The sequence below is a fragment of the Macaca nemestrina genome, chromosome 1, assembly GCF_043159975.1.
Source record: "Macaca nemestrina isolate mMacNem1 chromosome 1, mMacNem.hap1, whole genome shotgun sequence".
Classification (NCBI taxonomy): domain Eukaryota; kingdom Metazoa; phylum Chordata; class Mammalia; order Primates; family Cercopithecidae; genus Macaca; species Macaca nemestrina.
Window position 1 is genome coordinate 108,513,660 of NC_092125.1, and position 24,134 is coordinate 108,537,793.

A 24,134-nucleotide genomic window follows, 5' to 3' on the forward strand; every position below is an offset into this window, starting at 1 on the left:
CCAGCCACTCAGGAAGCTGAGGCAGAATTGCTGGAACCTTGGAGGTGGAGGTTGCAGTGAGCCGAGATCATGCCACTGCACTCCAGCCTGGCAACAGAGCGAGACTCCGTCTCAAAAAAAAAAAAAAAAGAAAGAAAGAAAAAGAAAAAGGCATTTAACCTCTCCAGGTGTGCCATGGGCAGAACCTGAGCTAATTGCTAGTGTGTAGGGCCTGGCCTGGCACCAGTCACATCTGGTAGCAGGTTCTCATTAAATGCTACTCCCTTCACATCTCCTACATACCCCTGAGGAATTGGTCTGTTATTATAAGGAGAAATGAGCAGAACAGGGCTCCGAAACTCTACTTAGCTGGTGAAAATCCCAACCTGTCCAGCCAGTCCTGCCTCAGACCTCCACAGGCTGCTACCTTTATGCCTTACAGGCATTTTGCACACCTTTGTGCTTTTTGGTTTGTTTGTTTTAGTTCTTTTATGCTGTTTGTTTGCATATAATTCTGTACCCATGCATACCAGGCAACCCCACCTAATGCTGCATCAGTCACCCCTACGTTACCCTACTTCATAGCACTTATCTGAAGTGATTTTATTTGTTTGTGTATTTGCATGATTATCAGTTATTCCCCCTAAAAAGTCGTCTCTATGAAGGTAGCAACTTTGCTCTGTTCACTACTTTGTCTACCATATCTGGCTCAAAAGAGGTGCTCCAGAAAGGTTTGTAGATTACAAGAATGAATGAATGAATGAATGGCCATGCACATGCGTGTCTTCCAGAGGAAAGGACGGGCAGCTGGGTGGGAGAGCTGTAGCTCAAAAGGGACTGGGGCTAGTCCTTCTCCCCAGCATGGGCCCTCACTGTAGCCCTCACCTGCACTGCATGTGACCTTCCATCCTTCCTTTCATCTTCCCTATAGTTTTTCTTTTAATAGATTTATTTGAGCTTTTAGTTACAAAAGCAGTACTTATTATTTTTTTAAAAATCCAAAATTAACTTTGGGAGACCAAGGCAGATCACTTGAGCCCAAGAGTCTAAGACCAGCCTGGGCAACATAGTGAGACCCCCATCTCTACAAAAAAAAAAATTAAAAATTAGCCAGGTCAGCTGGGCACGGTGTCTCAGGCCTATAATCCTAGCACTTTGCGAGGCTGAGGTGGGTGGATCACCTGAGGTCAAGAGTTCGAGACCAGCCTACCAACATGGTGAAACCCTGTCTCTACTAAAAATACAAAAATGAGCCAGGTGTGGTGGTGGACACCTGTAGTCCTAGCTACTCGGGAGGCTGAGGCAGGAGAATCACCCCTCTACCTTCACTGCCTCCATCTGCAACCCAGATTAGGACAACTTCCCCAACCACCTTGCTGGTTGTAGAGCAAGAGTTCAGGGAGAAATCCACAGGCAGAGGTGAGGGGTGCCATGGAGGAGCTGCAGAGACCAGCCAAGTCAGAGCTCAGGAGCATGAAAGAGGTAGTCAATGACAGACCACAACAAACAAAATAACAGCTTTGTTTTTTTTTTTTAGTTAATGACTGAATAGTTTTTTATGAGAAGGTGGGGATAAGGTTTCTTTCTCTTTCAGATCTTGTGTGGTGGACTACCCCAAGCCAAGAAGCTGGAGAACAGACAGGAGGCAGGAGATGGAGACCTCAGGAAGAAGAAGAAGGGAGGGCCAGAGGGAAGGGTGAAGGTAGGGTGAGTGGAGGTAGCCAGGACAGGAGGAAGCAGGCAAAGACAAGGAAGCAGCCTTTGGAGCCTCCCCTGTGGGGCAGCTGTACACACAAGGCTCTCTGTGATGCCTGGCAGGCTGATGGCACAATGGTGAGGATGATAGACGCAGGATGGAGCCAAGAGGGGTTGAGTGGCGCTGGGGATAAGAGAAGACCCTTGGCCGGGTGCAGTGGCTCAAGCCCGTAATCCCAGCACTTTGGGAGGCCGAGACGGGCAGATCAAGAGGTCAGGAGATCGAGACCATCCTGGCTAACACGGTGAAACCCCGTCTCTACTAAAAATACAAAAAAACTAGCCGGGCGAGGTGGCGGGCGCCTGTAGTCCCAGGTACTCAGGAGGCTGAGGCAGGAGAATGGCGTGAACCTGGGAGGCGGAGCTTGCAGTGAGCTGAAATCTGGCCACTGCACTCCAGCCTGGGCGACAGAGCGAGACTGTGTCTCAAAAAAAAAAAAAAAAAGAAAAGAAAAGAATAAAAGAGAAGACCCTTGCCCTGGGCAGCCATAGGGAGTCTTCCTTGATGGGCACATGATCCCTCACTGATGGGAGCCAGGAAGACAGACACCCAATGCACCAAGGCCCAATTTTGCTCCCCTTCCCTCCACTCTCGTTTGGAAACCTTGTATTCTACTTGCAATCTCAAGCCCAGATTTTACTCTTTTTCCTAACCAATAAAAACTTCACCCCAGAGCTTTTATCCAAAGAGTATGAATATCTGGAATAAGAGGGCAATCTTAGGGAAGAGGTGACCCTGGCTGTGGAGGTAGGAGCAGATGGGCCCACAGTCCCGGGTGTCCCTAAATGCCAAGAGACAGATCCAAATACAAAGATGAGCATTTGGAGACACAGGAGCACATACATGTGCAGGCTTACACAAGCACACACACAGCCACATAGCCACACGCTACACATACACAGGCACTTATGCACATATCCACACAGGCGTAGATACTCTGGCAGGCACATACTCACAGAGGCGCACACACACACACACATACAAATACACACAAGCACACTCACAGGCACATTCGCACAGGTGGAAATTCACACACAGGCATAGATACACACTGATGCAGGCACATGCATGAGCAACACACAGGTATACAGGAACACACACATGCCCAGACACACACATCTACACACACCCAGGCACCCACCCACTGGCCGGGGTCGGCAGCTCACACCTGTAATCCCAGCACTTTTGGAGGCTGACATGGGTGGATCACCTGAGGTCAGGAGTTTGAAACCAGTCTGGCCAACATGGTGCAATCCCTTCTCTGCTAAAAATACAAAATTGCTGGGCCTGGCACACCTGGCGGGTGCCCGTAATCCCAGCTACTCGGGAGGATGAGGCAGGAGAATCGCTTGAACCCAGGAGGCAGAGGCTGCAGTGAGCCAAGATCGCGCCACTGCACTCCAGCCTGGGCAAGAGTGAAACCCTGTAGAAAGAAAGGAAAGGAAGGAAGGAAGGAAGGAAGGAAGGAAGGAAGGAAGGAAGGAAGGAAGGAAGGAAGGAAGGAAGGAAGGAAGGACAGGCTCCCACACATGCACACTTAAACACATACACGCACACCCCATAATTCAAACACCAGTTGCCCTAGGCCACGTGAGAGTATCCTGGCCAGCTGCCCTGAGTAGTTCACTCTGGGCTATAGCCCGGGCCCTCCTCCTTCTCTGCCCCACCCCCAGCTGGTTGTATAAATTCCTTCCCTTTGCTCCTTCCCTGGAACAACGGCCTCTAACACCAGCACAGCAAACCCGCCAGGATCAAAGTGTACCAGTTGGCAGCATGGGTAAGGAGAGGGGCTTCCAATCACGCATTGCCTGCTCTGTCTGCCCCTAACTTGGAAGGCCCTCCCCCAGAAAATGCTAGAAAACCTGAGGGGGTAGCTGGGGAGGGAGCAGTGGACTCTGCTTCATTGTCCCCAGTCTGCACACCCCTTCCCCACCACCCCGCTGCATTTCCCAGCTTAGCCAAACTTTCTGAGGAAGGTGGGCAGAGGCACTGCTGGGAAGTGGGATCCTGGGCCCTGACTTGGCTCCATTCAGCAGAGGCTGGGGCCAGGGTGCCTTTCTGCAGCTGGGAAAATCAGACGGGGGCGCTCTTAGAGAACACCACTCGGTCCCTGGCCCTCACATAGGAAAGAGATGATCTTGATTTCAGCCCTGGGCCAACTTTGCACTCCAGGGAGGGAGGTAGGGAGTCCAAGCTTTTCTGTGCCCAGGTCACTCTCTAGCTACCCCACACAGCAAAGCTCTTTGGGAGGGAAATCAGAGACACCCGCGCTCTTTCACTGGGGACCTGTTTCAATGCCTCCTCCACCCCTAAATCCCCCCTTGGCCCTGCTATTCCTCCATCCGTGGGCTCCTGGGTGACAGGCTGAGAAGGAATTGGGGTTTGGTTGGGAGGTCCTTCCCCACTTGAGGCTGGCTCTTCCTCAGCTGGCAGAATGCCCAGCAGCCAGCCTGGCATGGAAAACCCACTTGAGCTTTCCCTGGGTCTATCCCAAACCCAAAGCTGCTCTGAGATCTTGCTTGAGATGCTTCAGATGGGGGCTATTCCCCAGAAAGAGGAATGATGCTCCCTGGGGCTGCGGTGGCATGCTAGGCCTGACCCTGCGAAATGCTGCGGCTGGGGTTGCTGGGGTTGCTGGGGTTGTTGGGGTGCGGGGTGAGCAGAGGCTGCAGAGCGGGCAGCTCCTCCTCTGCACCTTTACTTCCCTCTCAGTTTCTCCCTGGCTTTGTAGTTTTTGTATCTCTGTCTTGATGTCTTGGAGTTTTTTTTTTTTTTTTTTTTTTTTTTTTTTTTTTTTTTTTTTTTTGAGACGGAGTCTCGCTCTGTCGCCCAGGCTGGAGTGCAGTGGCCGGATCTCAGCTCACTGCAAGCTCCGCCTCCCGGGTTTTACGCCATTCTCCTGCCTCAGCCTCCCGAGTAGCTGGGACTACAGGCGCCCGCCGCCTCGCCCGGCTAGTTTTTTGTATTTTTTAGTAGAGACGGGGTTTCACCGTGTTAGCCAGGATGGCCTCGATCTCCTGCCCTCATGATCCGCCCGTCTCGGCCTCCCAAAGTGCTGGGATTACAGGCTTGAGCCACCGCGCCCGGCCGATGTCTTGGAGTTTTTTAACCTCCTTTCCCTTCTGTATCCAGCAACTTCCTTCCCCACCCCCTGGCATCTGGTGCCAAGCCCCGACTTAGCAAGGTTATGTAGCAGAACTGGATCTCTCTCTCTCTTTCTCCCTGCCCCACCTCCAGCCCTCTCTCCGGGCATCAAGCACTCTCTGGCATTCTCCTGACCTCTGGCACAGCCCTTCCCATATTTACACAGTAACTCACTGTTTTTTGGTTTTTTTTTTTTTTTTTGAGTCAGAATTTCACTCTTGTAGCCCAGACTGGAGTGCAGTGGTGCGATCTCGGCTCACTGCAGCCTCCACCTCCCGGGTTCAAGCCATTCTCCTGCTTCAGCCTCCCAAGTAGCTGGGATTACAGGTGTACGCCACCACGTCCAGTTAATTTTTGTATTTTTAATAGAGACAGGGTTTTGCCATGTTGGCGAGGCTGGTCTCAAACTCCTGACATTAGGTAATCTGCTCGCCTCAGCCTCCCAAAGTGCTGGGATTACAGGTGTGAGCCACCGCACATGGCCTAATTCAGTTTTATGAAAGGACTTTGAAATACATTGTCTTACTTGTCCTCCATATCTACCTAGAGAAGTAGGTAGAATATTATTATTGCCCACTTTTCATAAATGAAGAGGAGAAAATGGAGAAACGGGGCATCAGACCTGGGACTTGAAACCAGGTTTCCAGACTCTGAACGCTGTTGCTGCCTCTCAGCTTCCTAAATCCTTTGGCTGCTGCGAGTGGGAGTCCCAAGCCCCAGCGGTGAACCCCCCTCTGCCTACTCCTGGCTCCTCACTTGCGGCCCAGCTGTGAAGGCAGAGGCTGGACTGGCCACAGGACAAGGCAGGAGACAGGGCCCAGGCCTGTGGACTCCACTCCAGGGTTTCTTTCAGCCTGCCGCCCCGTCTGGGTTATTCTTTAGCCCCTGCTCCCCAGCAGGCCCCAAACTCTGATGCTGGGGTGCTGGCAGCTGTGATGTCCCAGCCCTGCTGCACATCTGCTGACTTCCCTCCTGGAGATTAGTGTGACCCCTCTTGCCAGACTTCAGAGATAGGAAGGGTTGCTCCCTACCTCTCTGGTGGGCAGGCCTCTGGGCTCTCCAGAGTTGGGCCAAACACCTCACTTTCCAGATAAAGGAAGTGGGGCACACCCAGGGGTAGAAACCGGCCTGAGGACTTCCAGCTGCTATTAGCCCCAGTTATGTACTCAGTTATGTACTCCAGCCCTTGGCTAGCAGCCTGGGATCAGGACCCAGGGGAGAGAAAAGCAGGAATTGGCCTCCCCCTGATATAGAAACATCTTGGTGAAGGGAGCTGAGCAGGCGCCACGCTCTCTCCCTGAGAGTGGCTCCCCACGAACAGTGCCTGGGCTTTGGCCAGACAAGCAGAGAGCTGCACACCAACTGCATCCTTGTGTTTACTTCTCGTAAAAGCCCACTGTGGAATTCTTACCATCTCCGTTTTATAGACGATGTAGAAATTGAGGTCGAGGAGCTTCAGTACTTTGCCCAAGCTCCCCTGGCTAGTCAGTGGCGGGCTGGGGTTGGGCTCCGAGTCTGTGTCATATTCACTACACCACACGACCCCAGCTGCATCAGCCCTCCTCCGGCCCTCCCTGGGCCCTGCTGGACTGTCTGTCTACCTTCAGGTCATGTGTCTCCAGCTCTTCCCAGCACAACCTCACCCTCATCAGGGCTCTGAGGGGGCAGAGAGGACAGGCCAGAGCAACGAGGCTGGATTGGGGACGTAGGCCAGCCGCACTGCCGTGGCCCACTGGGATGTACGCTGCAGGATGTGGGGAGGGAGCCTTCACCCTCGAGTGTGGCCCAGCCAATGTGCCCCGTTGCTTCCACAGCTACAAAATGTGGGAACTGTGGACCCGGCTACTCCACCCCTCTGGAGGCCATGAAAGGTAATTGCCATGGTCTGAGAGCCAGTGCCCTACTGCTGATTCCACAGCCAGGGGTGGAGGGACTTCAGACCTAGCCCCCACCCTCTGGCACACCCAGCACTTCCCCTGCCCTTCCTTCCCACCCTGCCGTCCCTGCTGCCTGCTTTCTACCCTGCAGGACCCAGAGAAGAGATCATCTACCTGCCCTGCATTTACCGAAACACTGGCACTGAGGCCCCAGATTACCTGGCCACTGTGGATGTTGACCCCAAGTCTCCCCAGTATTGCCAGGTAAGGCAGGGCTTGGGCACCAGCTACTTTAAGAGCGTAGCTGCCCTCCTCCCTGGCCCTGGGGCCCCCCTTCCCAGCTCTATCCTTCTTGGCCCTCCCTGGGTATGGATGGGCAGGCTCAACCTGGGACAAGGGGAGTGCTGAAATCCAGCCTGTGCCGTGCTTCCAAACCAAAATAGGTCCACAGGGGCCCCTCTTCCAGAAGCGGACAGAGGCGTGGCCTGGAAGAGCACCCCATCTCCCCACATCCTAGGTCATCCACCGGCTGCCCATGCCCAACCTGAAGGATGAGCTGCATCACTCGGGATGGAACACCTGCAGCAGCTGCTTCGGTGATAGCAGCAAGTCGCGCACCAAGCTGGTGCTGCCCAGTCTCATCTCCTCTCGCATCTATGTGGTGGACGTGGGCTCTGAGCCCCGGGCCCCAAAGCTGCACAAGGCATGTCTTCTGCCCTTGCCAGCTCAGTAGACCACAAGACACCTGCCACCCCAGGCAGCCTACGGGCAGGAAGCCAGACCTAAACCAGCAGCCTCCAGCTCTTACACAGGATCTGGCTCGGCAGCAGGGAGGGAGGTTGGACTTCAGAGCAGAGTCTACCCAGGCATTCTGGGTCATCACCCTCCAGCACGGTGACCAGGGCACTGGAGAAGAGGGAGGAGGCTTCTTGTTTTACTCTGAGAGAGGGAGGGAGCCATTTACTCCCCCTATGCGGTTAGGAGCTCAGGGCTTCTTTTAAAAACTCCAGTCCCTCCCAACACTTTGTTTAGTGCACTCTTGGTGCCGAGCACGTACTGTGTTGTCTACTGGTAATACAGAGTTAACACAGGTCTGGGCCAGCCCGGGAGGAGCTTATGGTTTCACAGGGCTGCGTGTGCCTTCAGGACACACGGGGAAAGGTCAGCGCTTCCTGCCCGGGGAGTTATTAGCAATCTCTCTGACTTTCCCTTGCTGCTCTGTAGAAGTTACCAGACTGAATCTCTGTCATATTCCCACAGGGAGAGTTGTGTCCATGTTTTGAAGGAAAAGATGACAGAGTCAGCAGATAGAAGTAGGAGGAGTATGGCGGTTAAGAGCAGGGACTCCCAGTCCCGTATGATTCTGACACCATTCCCCACCCCTTCCAGGTCATTGAGCCCAAGGACATCCATGCCAAGTGCGAACTGGCCTTTCTCCACACCAGCCACTGCCTGGCCAGCGGGGAGGTGATGATCAGCTCCCTGGGAGACCTCAAGGGCAATGGCAAAGGTACCTGCCAGCATATGTACTCATGAAAACTTCCATAGCTGTGAAATGTGGAAAGCATTGTTCTGTGGGAGGAGCAGAATGGAAGGGGAGGGATGGAATGACTTTCCAAGGAGAACCAGTGAGCTGGATCCCAGTCAGTATTTTTTTTTTTTTTTTTTGAGACGGAGTCTCGCTCTGTCGCCCAGGGTGGAGTGCAGTGGCTGGATCTCAGCTCACTGCAAGCTCCGCCTCCCAGGTTTTTACGCCATTCTCCTGCCTCAGCCTCCCGAGTAGCCGGGACTACAGGCGCCCACCACCTCGCCCGGCTAGTTTTTTGTATTTTTTAGTAGAGACGGGGTTTCACCGTGTTAGCCAGGATGGTCTCGAACTCCTGACCTCGTGATCCGCCCGTCTCGGCCTCCCAAAGTGCTGGGATTACAGGCTTGAGCCACCACGCCCGGCCCCCAGTCAGTATTTTAAATGTTAGCAAGTAACTTCAGTTTTGAATATTTCTATTAAGATGAGTCTTCACTGATGAATTCAGTTCAAAGTTATAGTCAAAACAGGCCAGGTGTGGTGCTTTACACCTATAATCCCAGCACTTCAAGAGGCCGAGGCCAGCGGATCGCCTGAGCTCAGGAATTCCAAACCAGCCTGGCCAACATGGTGAAACCCCGTCTGTGTGTTGTCTGCCGATAACACAGAGTTGGCACTGGCAACTCTGCACTAAAAATACACAAATTAGCTGGGTGTGGTGGTGCAGGCCTGTAACCCCCACTTCTCAAGAGGCTGAGGTAGGAGGATCACCTGAGCCCAGGGAGGTCGAGGCTGCAATGAGCTGTAATTGAACCACAGCATTTCAGCTTGGGCGTCAGAGTGAGACCTTATCTCAAAAAAAATGTAGTGAGCAGAATGGAGCTTAGACTCTGGGAGGAATCCCACTCCAAAAGTGGGAGGCTGGACAACAGAATACCAGGTACTGAGTCCCAGAAGATATTGTAGGAGAAACATTTCTGCTGTGGTCTGAGAGAGGGATGAAGTTGATAGGAGACAGGGGCACTAGGGTAAAGCACCCCCTGCCACCTGGCCACCTTTGAATGCCTGGGTGAGACCCTTTGGATGCCTGAATTTTTTATTTACTTTTTCTTTTCCTTTTTTTTTTTGAGATGGAGTCTCGCTCTGTTGCCCAGGCTGCTGGTGTGCAGTGGCGCAATCTCAGCTCACTCCAACCTCCACCTCACTGGTTCAAGCTCCTGAGTAGCTGGGATTACAGGCACGTGACACCATGCCTGGGTAATTTTTTGTATTTTTGATAGAGACAGGGTTTCACCATGTTGGCCAGGCTGTTCTTGAACTCCTGACCTCAAGTGATCTGCCCGCCTCAGCCTCCCACAGTGCTGGGATTACGGGTATGAGCCACTGTGCCCCCAGCCATGGATGCCTGAATTTAAGGAGCTGGCAAATCCAGCAGTGGAGGTGGAGGCAATGGGCTTTCAGCCTCTTAGACATGCCTGGGGGAGAGGGCTGGAGGGTGGGGTTAGTGTCTCTACTGCCTCTACCTGCCACCCTACTTACTTCCCTGTTCAGGGGGTTTTGTGCTGCTGGATGGGGAGACATTCGAGGTGAAGGGGACATGGGAGCGACCTGGGGGTGCTGCGCCATTGGGCTATGACTTCTGGTACCAGCCTCGACACAATGTCATGATCAGCACTGAGTGGGCAGCTCCCAATGTCTTACGAGATGGCTTCAACCCTGCTGATGTGGAGGCTGGTGAGAATCCCCCCACGGGCCAGCAGGAGCCTTGGGCCCACATCCCCTTGCTTTCTGCTCCAAATCTCCCAGCTCCGCACTTCCCTCCTGTGGCCCCAGAATGTGAGGGAGATGGCATAGGATGCACTGCATGCTCAGATTGCTCAAGCGTCCTCCTGATCCCTCCAATCCATTTCTTAACCTTCTGCCCTGGTTAGTGGCCTGTCTGCCCATGCCTTCCAACCCCTGATGCTGAGCCTATCCTCCGGCCCCACTCCCACCCCAGGGCTGTACGGGAGCCACTTATATGTATGGGACTGGCAGCGCCATGAGATCGTGCAGACCCTGTCTCTAAAAGATGGGCTTATTCCATTGGAGATCCGCTTCCTGCACAACCCAGATGCTGCCCAAGGCTTTGTGGGCTGCGCACTCAGCTCCACCATCCAGCGCTTCTACAAGAACGAGGTGACATACGCCCTCTGGCCCTCCCCTCCCAGTAGTTTTGTCAGCTGCTCTACCTAAGCAGGCTTCTGTAATGGTGCTCCCAGGCATCTCCAGGAACGAAAAAAACGAGGCTGCATGCCTTGTCTCTCTTCTCTCAGTGGTAGGCCAACTTCTGCCTGAACCCTAACTGGCCATATTTATTCATTCATTCAAAAACTACTCAGTGAATTTCTGTGCTGGGCACTGTGCTATGTTCTGGGAATGCAGTGATGAAGCAGACACAACCCCTGCCTAAAGGGGCTTGCATGGAGTTAGATCTTAGTGGAAAGAAGGCCGGTCATCTATTCTCTCCCTCCCAGGTCTGGGCAACCCAGATCTAACCCTCAGTCCCCAATTCTGATAGGCTCACCTCTCTGCCAGCTAACCTAACCCTCCACCCCTCAACGTAGGGAGGTACTTGGTCAGTGGAGAAGGTGATCCAGGTGCCCCCCAAGAAAGTGAAGGGCTGGCTGCTGCCCGAAATGCCAGGTGAGTGCCTAGGGCACGGGAAAGTTGATTCTTGGCCTGGGAAACAAGAGTCCTTAAAGGCTCTACTCGCCTCCGCCCCCAGGCCTGATCACCGACATCCTGCTGTCCCTGGATGACCGCTTCCTGTACTTCAGCAACTGGCTGCATGGGGACCTGAGGCAGTATGACGTCTCTGACCCACAGAGACCCCGCCTCACAGGACAGGTGGGGGCCCTGGCAGGAGGAGCAGAAGGGAAGGAAGGAAGGAAGGATAAGAGAATCTGGGGATGGGGTGGATGGTCTGAAGCAGCTGGCGGATGATGAGGGAGGTGCAGGAAAAGCAGACATGTGGGCTGCGGGACAGCGAAGGCCCAGGACTGTCCAGGCCAGGGATGGGCATGCAGAGCATGTCTGAAAGGAAAGAGGGATCCCAGTCAGGCAAGCTGCTCTTCCTGCAACATGTGCGCCTCCCACTACGGTCCTCCTTATCCTCTGCACCTCCCCATCCAGCTCTTCCTCGGGGGCAGCATCGTTAAGGGAGGCCCCGTGCAAGTGCTAGAGGACCAGGAACTAAAGTCCCAGCCAGAGCCCCTGGTGGTCAAGGTAAGAGCCTCTCCCCCTACTTGCTGGACTCCTCAGACCCATGCTTGAGGAATATGTGGGGGAGCAGCTGAGCATGCTCTTGGGTTTGGGGTGGTGCCTAGGATCTGTGTGTTACCCTGGGCTCTGACCCCTGGTTTTCCCAAGGGAAAACGGGTGGCTGGAGGCCCTCAGATGATCCAGCTCAGCCTGGACGGGAAGCGCCTCTACGTGACCACGTCGCTGTACAGCGCCTGGGACAAGCAGTTTTACCCTGATCTCATCAGGTGAGAAGCAGACACATGGGCTCACCTCCCCAGCCCTCCTCTTCCAGAGGGGTCGTTTGGCTTTCTGAAGACTCCTTAGGGAGACCCGTGTACCCCACCACACAGATGGCCCATCAAGACCCTGGTCATTCCTTGTTCCTCAGGAGCCTTCCCCTAAAATCTCTGACTTCTCCCTTACCCCATTCCCCTTTTCCACCAGGGAAGGCTCTGTGATGCTGCAGGTTGATGTAGACACAGTAAAAGGAGGGCTGAAGTTGAACCCCAACTTCCTGGTGGACTTCGGGAAGGAGCCTCTAGGCCCAGCCCTCGCCCATGAACTCCGCTACCCTGGGGGCGATTGTAGCTCTGACATCTGGATTTGAACTCCACCCTCATCACCCTCAGTCCATATTTTGAGCCCTCACTTCCTTGGGGACCTGGCTTCATTCTGCTCTCTCTTGGCACCCAACCCTTGGCAGCATGTACCACACAGCCAAGCTGAGACTGTGGCAACGTGTTGAGTGGTATCCATTTACCGACCACTGTTGCTTGTTGCTCACTGTGCTGCTTTTCCATGAGCTCTTGGAGGCACCAAGAAATAAACTGTTGACCCTGTTCTTCAGATGGCCTTGTCTTTGGGGGCCTGAGGCCTGTGTCTCCTCTTCTGTCTACGCTTTGTATCTTGTACAAGAAAAGGCTAAAGAGGCCTCTGGGGGGTTATGGTAACTAGTTCACACCAGTGATGCTAATAATGCCAAAATCTCACTTTTATGGCCAGACAGAATCTGAAAATTTTGGGGATGATTGTCACAAGGAGACCTGGGGGTAGAGAATGTAAATTTGTGTTTTGTTTTGTTTTTGTTTTTTTTTTTTGACGCGGAGTCTTGCTCTGTGCCCCAGGCTGGAGTGCAGTGGCGCGATCTCGGCTCACTGCAAGCTCCGCTCCCCCGGGTTCACGCCATTCGCCTGCCTCAGCCTCCCGAGTCGCTGGGACTACAGGCGCCCGCCACCTCGCCCGGCTAATTTTCTTGTATTTTTAGTAGAGACGGGGTTTCACCGTGTTAGCCAGGATGGTCTCGATCTCCTGACCTCATGATCCGCCCATCTTGGCCTCCCAAAGTGCTGGGATTACAGGCTTGAGCCACCGCGCCCGGCCTGAAGTTTTGTTTTTTTAACCCATGCTTTCTTTTAATGAACCTAAAAATCTCACCCATCACTCCCAAGACAATGTAATATGCTCCCTCACACACAGGAGACCCCAGGACCCCTGTTCTGTATAGTGTAATAAATTTCCACTGATGGCAAGACTACTGGGAGAACTCAGTTGTTGGGAGGTTTATTAGGCTGCTCTTGCATTGCTGTAAAGAAATACCTGAGACTGGGTAATTTATAAAGAAAAGAGGTTTAATTGGCTCATGGTTCTGCAGGCTCTACAGGAAGCATGACGCTGGCATCTGCCCAGCTTCTTGGGAGGCCTCAGGAAACTTACAGTCGTGGCAGAAGGTGAAGGAGGAGCACAAACATCACATAGCCAGAGTAGGAGCAAGAGACAGAGAGAGTGAGGGGGAGGTGCCACACACTTTTAAACAATCAGATCTCAGGAGAACCCACTCATGATCTCGAGGATAGTACCAAGGTGGGGTGGTGCTAAACCATTTATGAGAAACCCATCCCCCATGATCCAGTCATCTCCCACCAGGCCCCACCTCCAACACTGGGAATTACAATTTGACATGAGATTTGTTGGAGACACAGGTTCAAACCATATCATTCTGCTGCTGCTCCCTCCCAAATCTCACATCCTTTTCACCTTTCAAAATACAATCATGCCTTTCCAATAATCCCCAAAGTCTTTTTTTTTTTTTTTTTTTGAGACAGTCTTGCTCTGTCGCCCAGGCTGGGGTGCAGTGGCCGGATCTCAGCTCACTGCAAGCTCCGCCTCCTGGGTTTAGGCTATTCTCCTGCCTCAGCCTCCCGAGTAGCTGGGACTACAGGGGCCTGCCACCTCGCCCGGCTAGTTTTTTGGATTTTTTAGTAGAGATGGGGTTTCACCGTGTTAGCCAGGATGGTCTCGATCTCCTGACCTCGTGATCCGCCCGTCTCGGCCTCCCAAAGTGCTGGGATTACAGGCTTGAGCCACCGCGCCCGGCCAATCCCCAAAGTCTTAATTCATTCCAGCATTAACTTAAAAGTCCAAAGCCCAAAGTCTCATCTGAGAAAAAGCAAGTCCCTTCCACCTATAAGCCTGTAAAATAAAAAACAAGTTAGTTACTCCCAAGATACAATGGGAGTATAGGCATTGGGTAAATACTCCCATGCCAAAAGGGAGAAATGAGCCAAATGAAAGGGGCTTCAGGCCCCATGCAAGTCCAAAACCCAACAGGGCAGTTGTTAAATATTAATACTCCAAAATAATCTCCTTTGATGCCATGTCCCAAATCCAGGGCACACTGGTGCTAGGGGTGGGCTCCCAAGGCCTTGGGCTCTGCCCCTGTGGTTTTGCAGGGTTCAGCCCCCATGACTGCTCTCATGGGCTGGTGTTGAGTGCCTGTGGCTTTTCCAGCTGCAGGGTGCCAGCTGGCAGTGGATCTACCATTCTGGGGTCTGGAAGACAGTGGCCCTCTTCTCACAGCTCTACTAGGCAGCACCCCAGTGGGGACTCTGTGTGGGTGCTCCAACCCCACATTTCTCCTCCACCCCACCCTAGTAAAGGTTCTCCATAAGTGTTCTGCCTCTGTAGCAGGCTTCTGCTTGGAGCCCAGGCTTCTCCATACATCCTCTGAAATCTAGGCGGAGGCTCCCAAGCCTCAACTCTTGCACTCTGCACAGCTTCAGGCTTAACATCACGTGGAAGCTGCCAAGGCTTAGGTTTGCACTCTCTGGAGCAGTGGCCCAAGCTACACCTGGGCCCCTTTGAGCCACCACCTGGAGCTGGAGCAGCTGGAATGCAGGGAGCAGTACAGAGCAGGGGGGCCCTGGACATGGCCCACAAAACCATTCAGTCCTCCTAGGCCTCTGGACCTGTGATGGGAGGAGCTGCTGCAAAGGTCTCTGAAATACCTTTGAGACCTCCCACCAGGCTCTACCTCCAACACTAGGGATTACCACTGAACATGAGATATGATGGAGACACAGATCCAAACCATATCAGGAGGTTAAATGTGTCACCTCTACCTAGAATACAGAAACATTAACACACAGGAGGGCTAAGAACACCATGGTGAACCAATCCAACAGGCCAGGCCATAGCACTCTTGTCTCCTCACCCAGATGGTATTTTAGAACCTTACTCAGAGATGTCTCCTTTCCCTGTGCTAGGTGCTTCTCCTCCTCCTCCTCCTCCTCCTCCTCCTCCTCTTCTTCTTCTTCTTCTTCTTTCTTCTTCCTCTTCTTCATTTCTTCCTCTTCTCCCTCTGCCTCTTCCTCCTCCTCCTCCTCTTCTTCCACCTCTTCCTCTCCTCCTCCTCCTCCTTCTTATTCCTCCTCTTCTTCTTTCTTCTCCTTCTTCTTCCTCTTTTTCTCCTTCCTTCCTCCTTCTCCTCCTTCTTGTTTTCTTCTTTCTTCTTCTTTAAGATAAAGTTTCCCTATATTGCTCAGGTTGGTCTCAAACTCCTGGGCTCAAGTGATCATCTTGCTTCAGCCTTGCAAAGTTCTGGGATTACACAAGTGAACCACCATGACCAGCCTTCAATTCGTTTTTCTTTTCTTTTTTTTTTTTTGAGACAGGGCCTTACTCTGGTGCCCAGGCTGGAATGCAGTGGCACAATTGCAGCTCGTTGCAGCCTAACGTAAGCATCACACCTGGCTCAATTCTTTATAGAAGGAATCTAACAGAAATGTCAGGACCCTTAGAGACAGCAGCCAAATGGTAATTATTATTTTATTTTATTTTGGATAGAGTCTTGCTCTGTCACCCAGACTGGAGTGCAGTGGCACAATCTTGGCTGACTGTAACATCTGCCTCCTGGGTTCAAGCAATTCTTTTGTCTCAGCCTCCCAAGTAGCTGGAATTGCAGGCATGTGCCACCACACCTGGATACTTTTTGTATTTTTAGTAGAGACTGGGTTTCACCATATTGGCCAGGCTGGTCTCGAACCCCTGAACTCAAGAGATCCGCCCACCTCGGCTTCCCAAAGTGCTGGAATTACAGACATGAGCCACCGTGCCCAGCCCAAATGGTAATTCTACTGACTCCTTTATTCTCTACCTAGACAATATTAAATAACATTCAGGTATTGACTTACATTCTTTTCAGTCTTCTGAAAAGGTATCTTTCTTTTAAACATTGGAGCAGCCTAGGACCCCCAGTATGGTCTCACCACCCCAGGAATACACCATACTTTCCCTTTGAGGCCTTTAAACACACTCTCTGAGACGTCCACCTCAATTGGAGTCCCGATTCCCTCCTTCTGCCTCACCTGCCATCCAAGCCAGATTTCCATGTCCTCTGGGAAACCTCCTTCCCTGGCTCCTCCAGGCCAGGGGCCCATCTTAACACCCATAAAGCCTGCTGCACTTAACCTCATCATAAACACATGTCTGTTTGAATCGAAACTCTCTGTTAATTCCCAGTACCTAGCTTGGATGTTGGCACTTAGCATGCTTTAATGAATAAATGGATATAAAGGAAGTGCTCAAGATGAGTAGGGAGTTACAGGGAGCCTTGGGATTTACAAGGTTTTACCATAAGTTTCTCTCCTTAGTCTCTGCCCTGTTCTCTTCAATAATCAAACTTCTTCAGAATGAGAAAGGATAATGTAGTTCTACATCATTTCTATCTCTTCCTAAAAGCTTAAAATTCCACTCAACAATATTCCATCCCATTCATCTTGTTCATTCTGGTAAGAGCAATTGCCATACCTAAAGGCAGGGAAACTACTGAAGACAACTGGGGCGGCCAGGAGTGGTGGCTCATGCCTGTAATCCCAGCACTTTGGGAGGCCGAGAAGGGTGGATCACGAGGTCAGGAGTTCGAGACCAGCCTGGCCAAAATGGTGAAACCCCATCTCTACTAAAAATAAAAAAATTAGCGGGGCATGGTAGCACACGCCTGTAATCCCAGCTACTCAGGAGGCTGAGGCAGGAGAATCACTTCAACCTGGGAGGCGGAGCTTGCAGTGAGCCAAGATCGTGCCATTGCACTCGAGCCTGGGCGACGGAGCGAGACTCTGTCTCCAAAAAAAAAAAAAAGACAACTGGGGCTATGTCTAAAGGACTCATGCCATATCTGACAAAAGATTTGTATCTAGAATGCATGAAAAACTCTAAAAACTCAACAGTAAAGCCGGGCACGGTGGCTCAAGCCTGTAATCCCAGCACTTTGGGAGGCCAAGACGGGCGGATCACGATGTCAAGAGATCGAGACCATCCTGGCTAACACAGTGAAACCCCCTCTCTACTAAAAAAATACAAAAAACTAGCCGGGTGAGGTGGCGGGCACCTGTAGTCCCAGCTACTCGGGAGGCTGAGGCAGGAGAATGGTGTAAACCCGGGAGGCGGAGCTTGCAGTGAGCTGAGATCCGGCCACTGCACTCCAGCCTGGGCGACACAGCGAGACTCCGTCTCAAAAAAAACAAAAACAAAAACAAAAACAAAACTCAACAGTAAAAAAACAAACACTCCAGTTAGAAAACGAGCAAAAGGGACGGGCATGGTGGCTCACACTTGTAATCTCAGCACTTTGGGGGGATGAGGCGTGTGGATCACTTGAGGCCAGTAGTTCGAGACCAGCCTCACCAACATGGCGAACCCCATCTCTACCAAAAATACAAATATTAGCCAGGTATGGTGGCGTGCACTTGTAGTCCCAGCTACTTGGGAGGTTGAGGCAGGAGAATCGCTTGAACATGGGAGGTGGAGGTTTTGGTGAGCTGAGGTCATGTCACTGCATTCCAGCCTGGGTGACAGCATGAGACTCAGTCTCAAAAAAAAAAAAAAAAAAAAAGGGAGCCAGGTGTGTTGGCTCACGCCTGTAATCCCAACACTGTGGGAGGCCAAGGTAGGCAGATCATTTGAAGTCAGGAGTTCGAGACCAGCCTGGCCAATATGGTGAAACCCCATCTCTACTAAAAATACAAAAAATTAGCCAGGCCTGGTGGCACATACTTGTAATCCAGCTACTTGGGAGACTGAGGCAGGAGAATCACTTGAATCCGGGAGGTTGCAGTGAGCCGAGATCGCGCCACTGCAGTCACTCCACCCTGGACAACAAGAGCGAAACTCCATCTCAAAAAAAAGAGTCTGATCAAGCCTCTAGGTCTCTCATCAGTTTATAGGAGATACAAGGAACAGAAGAACAAGTTTAAAAATACTATAGGCCAGGCGCGGTGGCTAACGCCTGTAGTCCCAGCACTTTGGGAGGCCAAGCTGTATCGGGAGAACCCGCTCCCGATGTTTAACGTGGGTTCTTTTCTATTTCCTAAGTGTCTCGGCTGGGTTGAGAAATAAAGGGAAAGAACACAAGAGAGAGAGATTTAAAGCTGGGTGTACGGGGGAGACATCACATGTCCGCAGGATCCGTGATGTTCCCTGAGCCGTAAAAACCAGCAAGTTTTTATTAGCGATTTTCAAAAGGAGAGGAGTGCGCGAATAGGGTGTGGGTCACAGAGATCACATGCTTCACAAGGTAATAAAATATCACAAAGCAAATGGAGGCGGGGTGAGATCACAGGACCACCGGATGAGGAGAAATTAAATTGCTAATGAAGTTTCGGCACACATTGTCATTGATAACATCTTATCAGGAAACAGGGTTTGAGAGCAGGTAACCTGTCCCACCACAATTTATTAGGTGGGAATTTTCCCATCCTAGTAAGCCTGGGAGCACCATAGGAGACCAGGGCTTATTTCATCCCATCAGCTTCAACCATAAAAGACGGGACACCTTAAAAGGGGCCGTCTATAGGCCTACCTTCAGGACGCATTCTCTTTCTCAGGGATGTTCCTTGCTGAGAAAAAGAATTCAGCGATATTTCTCCTATTTGCTTATGAAAGAGGAGGAATATAGCTCTGTTCCAACCGGCTCACCGGCGGCCAGTTCAAAGTTACTTCTCTTGTTCCCTGAACATCGCTGTTATCCTGTTCTTTTTTTTTTTTTTTTTTTTGAGGCGGAGCCTCGCTCTGTCGCCCAGGCTGGAGTGCAGTGGCCGGATCTCAGCTCACTGCAAGCTCCGCCTCCCGGGTTCCCGCCATTCTCCTGCCTCAGCCTCCCGCGTAGCTGGGACTACAGGCGCCGCCACCACGCCTGGCTAATTTTTTGTATTTTTAGTAGAGACGGGGTTTCACTGTGTTAGCCAGGATGGTCTCGATCTCTTGACCTCGTGATCCGCCCGTCTCGGCCTCCCAAAGTGCTGGGATTTCAGGCTTGAGCCACCGCGCCCGGCCCCTGTTCTTTTTTTTAAGATGCCCAGATTTCATATTGTTCAAACACACATGCTCTACAAACAATTTGTGAAGTTGACACAATCACAGGGTCCTGACGCGACATTCATCCTTCTCAGTTTACAAAGAAGATGACGGGATTAAGAGATTAAAGTAACAACAGGCATAGGAAAACACAGGGGTATTCATTGGGGAAGTGATAAGTGTCCATGAAATCTTCACAGTTTATGTTCAGAGATTACAGTAAAGTCAGGTACAAGAAATTATAAATATTAATTTTGGGAACTAATAAATGTCCATGAAATCTTCACAATTTATGTTCTTCTGCCACGGCTTCAGCCGGTCCCTCCGTTTGGGGTCCCTGACTTCCCGCAACAAAGCTGGGTAGATCACTTAAACTCAGGAGTTCAAGACCAGCCTGGCCAACATGGCAAAAATCCCTCTCTACAAAAAGATACAAAAATTAGCTGGGCATGGTGGCATGTGCCTGCAGTCCCAGCTACTCCAGAGGCTGAGGCTAGGACCACAGGCACACATTATCTCTAATAGTTACTCATTTGTTTGTTTCTTTGGCAAGAGCAGCTAAAAATTATGAAAAAATTCAAACATACAAGAGGAGAAGGAAGAATGTAATAAACGTCCACATACACATACCCATCATCCTGCTTGAATTGCTTGAATCCAGGAGGTGGAGATTGCAGTAAGCTGTGATCATGCCACTGAACTTCAGCCTGGGTGACAGAGCCAGACCCTGTCTCAAACAAACAAATACACACCACTATAAAGATACAATAATAAAAATCCAGAATGTGGGAAATCTTATAGAGCAAATGACCTGTCTCCTCAACAGACCCATTGAGAGAGACAGACTATGGATTAGAAAGAATTGGGAAACACATTAACCGAACCAAATACAATGCAGTGTGTGACTTTTGCTGATCCTGATTTGAACCTATCAAGAGAAAAATACAGTTTTTGAGAAAACTAGAGAAATGTGAACAGTGACTGGATGTGTAATGATATTGAGAAATAATTTTTTATTTTTAGGTGTGATAATGGCATTGGGCATTATTTAAAAAGAGAGTCTTTGTTTTTTAATCACATTAAATTATTTACTGTAAATACCTAAGTATTTAAAGATGATACAATATAATGAATGTCTGCATTATAGTAATTTAGAGTGGGAAGGCATGGATAAAACAAGATGATCAGCCGGGTGCAGTGGCTCAGCCGGGCGCGGTGGCTCACGCCTGTGATCCCAGCACTTTGGGAGGCTGAAGTGGGCAGATCACCTGAGGTCAGGAGTTCAAGACCAGCCTGGCCAACATGTGAAACCCCGTTATCTACTAAAAATACAAAAATTAGCTGGGCTTCATGGCAGATGCCTGTAATCCCAGCTATTCAGGAGGCTGAAGCGAGAGAATCTCTTGACCATGGGAGGCTGATGTTACAGTGAGCCGAGATCACGTCATTTCACTCCAGCCTGGGCAACAGAGCGAGATTGTCTCAAACAAAACAAAACAAAACAAAACAAAAAAAGATCAGGGCCAGGCGCAGTGGGTCACGCCTGTAATCTCAGCAGTTTGGGAGGCCAAGGTGGGCAGATCACCTGAGGTCAGGAGTTCGAGACCAGTCTGGCCAACGTGGTGAAACCCCATCTCTACTAAAAATACAAAACTTAGCCAGACATGGTGGTGTGTGCCTGTAATCCCAGCTACCTGGGAAGCTGAAGCAGGAGAATCGCTGGAACCCAGGAGGCAGAGGTTGCAGGCCGAGACTGCACCACTGCACTCCAGCCTAGGCGACGGGAGCCAAACTCCTTCTCAAAAAAAAAAAAAAAAAAAAAAAAAAGAGCCGGGCGCGGTGGCTCAAGCCTGTAATCCCAGCACTTTGGGAGGCCAAGACGGGCGGATCACGAGGTCAGGAGATCGAGACCATCCTGGCTAACACAGTGAAACCCCTTCTCTACTAAAAAATCCAAAAAACTAGCCAGGCGAGGTGGCGGGCGCCTGTAGTCCCAGCTACTCGGGAGGCTGAGGCAGGAGAATGGCGTGAACCCAGGAGGCGGAGCTTGCAGTGAGCTGAGATCCGGCCACTGCACTCCAGCCCGGGCGACAGAGCGAGACTCTGCCTCAAAAAAAAAAAAAAAAAAAAAAAAAAAAAAAGAGAGAAAAAGTAAAAAGGGGGCCGGGCGCTGTGGCTCACACCTGTAATCCCAGCACTTTGAGAGGCCAAGGTGGGCAGATCACAAGGTCAGGAGTTCGAGACCAGTCTGGCCAACATGGTGAAACCCTATCTCTACTAAAAATATAAAAAATTAGCCGGGTGTGGTGACACATGCCTGTAATCCCAGCTACCAGGGAGTCTGAGATAGGAGAATCCCTTGAACCCAGGAGGCAGATGTTGCAGTGAGTGGAGATCATGTCATTGTACTCCAGCCTGGGCGACAGAGCAAGACTGTCTCAAAAAAAAAAAAAAAAGTGATGGTCAGATGTGGACGATCATTCAAGCAGGATGTGGTCAAGCAGTATGTGGGTGTTGATTACATTCTTCCTTCTCCTCTTACATGTTTGAAATTTTTCATAGTTTTTAGCTGTTCTTCCCAAAAAACAAAAACAAAAAAAAGAGTAACTGTGTGAGATGATGTATATATTAATTTGCTTCACTATAGTAACATTATGCATATCTTTTTTTTTTTTTTTTTTTTTTGAGATGGAGTCTGGCTCTGTCACCCAGGCTGGAGTGCAGTGGCGTGATCTCGGCTCACTGCAAGCTCCGCCTCCCGGGTTTACGCCATTCTCCTGCCTCAGCCTCCCGAGTATCTGGGACTACAGGCGCCCGCCACCTCGCCCGGCTAGTTTTTTGTATTTTTTAGTAGAGACAGGGTTTCACCGTGTTAGCCAGGATGGTCTCGATCTCCTGACCTCGTGATCCGCCCGTCTTGGCCTCCCAAAGTGCTGGGATTACAGGCTTGAGCCACCGCGCCCGGCCTATGTATATCTTAAATATACACAATAAAATTAATTTTTTTAAAGAAAGAAATCTTTTTCACAATAAAAGCTTAAAATCCTATTCACGTTTATCCTGATCTTGGCGTCCTCTCATTATGTCTAACCCTATGTCACCGAAACGACTCCAAAAACAAGAGGCCCTCCTGTAACACACAACCCAGGCACCAGCAATGTGGAAAGGGTACCCACCTACCTGCCTCAGCCTCCTGAGTAGCTGCACCCACTTCTCTGTGCTGCACTCACAAAGATTCTACCCCACACCCCAGAACCAGGCTAGATGAGCAAGAATAGCAAAGCTGGGGAGTGTGCTGTGGGAAAAGTCTACCATATCACCTAGGATCTCCTGCCAACACCATGGCTTATAAGGCCATGTAGAAGGTTCTAGAAAGTTTGTTGAGCTCAAGGACACCCTCAGGAAAGCTGTACTGCCAGTCCATCAGGACAAAGGAGATAAGAGAGCATTGGGAGATGTCTATCCCATCGTTGGTCCTTCAAGCATTATCTCACACACTGCTCTCCAGTAAGTCTCTAAAAGACAGCATCGGGCAATTGCACTCATCTCAGAGAATCCTTCTCACATTCCTGCATCCAGCCCTCCCACTTTCATCTTCCAAGTGTTTGACCAGCTGGCTCCATGCTCTGGATATCTGCTCCGTGCCATCCTCTGGCATGCTCTTAGGAGTCCCTTCCCTGACTTCCTGATTTTGATGTGTGGCAGACTCTCACTATCTGACCTCAATACTATCTGACCTAGAGGAATGTGTGCAACACATTGTTCATGGAAAAAAGTAATCGTAGAGTTGTGTGAATAACTCTATAACTATAGTATAATCCCCAGTTTTAAAAACAAATTCAACCACAATAGCAACAAAAACTTCTATTTAAGGCCAGGCGCAGTGGCTCAAGCCTGTAATCCCAGCACTTTGGGAGGTCAAGGAGGGCGGATCACTTGAGGCCTGGAGTTTGCGACCAACCTGGCCAACATGGTGAAACCCCATCTCTACTAAAAACACAAAAATTAGCTGGGCATGGTGGCACGCACCTGTAGTTCCAGCTACTCAGGAGGCTGAGGCAGGAGAATCGTTTGAACCTGGGAGGCAGAGGTTGCAGCGAGCTGAGATTGCATCACTGCACTCCAGCCTGAGCAACAGAGCGAGACTCTATCTCAAAAAACAAAACAAAAAAACCCCTCTATTTAAGTGGTCCTGTTTGCAATGACATGGAAGTGAATATGGGAGGATACTTATCAGAACACGTTACCTCAGAGGGGTGAGGATTTTTTATGAAACTTGACAAGCTGTTTCTAAAACTAGACCGGAAATGCGAATGTATAGTGTTCCAGTTACCTAGTGCTGTGTAACAAACTACACCAAAACTTAGTGGCTTAAAGCAATGACAACATCACTTTTGCCCACAAATCTGTCGTTTGGACAGGGCTCAGAAGGAATAGCTTGTCTCTGCTCGGTGTCAGTGGAGGCAGCTTAAAGGCTGGAGGCTAGAATCATCTGATAGCTCACTCACTCACAGGTCTGGAGACTCACGCTTCTGTCACTCGGACCTTCAGCTGGGGCTGGGGCCAGAACATCTACACATGACCTTTCCATATGGCTGCTTGGCTCCCTCACAACATGGTAGCTGGGTTCCAAGAGAGAGCAGCAAAGGTGAAGGCGTGTCACCTACTCCAGCCGACACTTGGCAGTCACACAGCATCACTTCCACCACATTCCAATTACTGAGCCAGTCACAAAGGCCTTCCCAGGTTCAAGGAAACAGGGACTAGACTCCATTTCTTTCATTTATGTATCTATCTATCTATTTATCTATCTATCTATTTATTTTTGAGATGGAGTCTCACTCTGTCACCCAGGCTGGAGTGCAATGGCATGATCTTGGCTCACTGCGACCTCCATCTCCTGGGTTCAAGTGATTCTCCCACCTCATCCTCCCACGTA

The 24,134-nt window shown here is 50.8% G+C and overlaps 1 protein-coding gene across 2 annotated transcripts; it reads left to right on the forward strand.

Moving 5' to 3' along the window:
• Positions 1-3,396: 3,396 nt before the first annotated feature.
• LOC105497850 (selenium binding protein 1) lies at positions 3,397-12,412 on the forward strand. 2 transcript variants are annotated; one of them, XM_011769331.3, is made up of 12 exons: positions 3,397-3,512; positions 6,694-6,750; positions 6,908-7,020; positions 7,274-7,459; positions 8,146-8,266; positions 9,833-10,015; positions 10,281-10,459; positions 10,888-10,966; positions 11,049-11,170; positions 11,456-11,548; positions 11,693-11,811; positions 12,011-12,412. In XM_011769331.3, exons 1-12 carry the CDS (start codon positions 3,509-3,511, stop codon positions 12,171-12,173), a joined length of 1,419 nt encoding a protein of 472 aa, XP_011767633.1. In that variant the 5' UTR covers positions 3,397-3,508; the 3' UTR covers positions 12,174-12,412. The 2 variants fall into 2 exon arrangements, with proteins under 2 accessions (XP_011767633.1, XP_011767632.1); XM_011769330.2 differs by having other exon boundaries at positions 3,444-3,512; positions 6,487-6,750.
• Positions 12,413-24,134: the final 11,722 nt, after the last annotated feature.

What these genes read in the sequence shown, in the direction of transcription:
- LOC105497850 (XM_011769330.2), top strand. Translation starts at nt 6,672, where the DNA reads ATGTGCCCCGTTGCTTCCACAGCTACAAAATGTGGGAACTGTGGACCC. An exon ending in GGGCCCCAAAGCTGCACAAG is followed by an intron (nt 7,460 to 8,145) that starts GCATGTCTTCTG and finishes CACCCCTTCCAG; the next exon opens with GTCATTGAGCCCAAGGACAT. An exon ending in CCTCAAGGGCAATGGCAAAG is followed by an intron (nt 8,267 to 9,832) that starts GTACCTGCCAGC and finishes TTCCCTGTTCAG; the next exon opens with GGGGTTTTGTGCTGCTGGAT.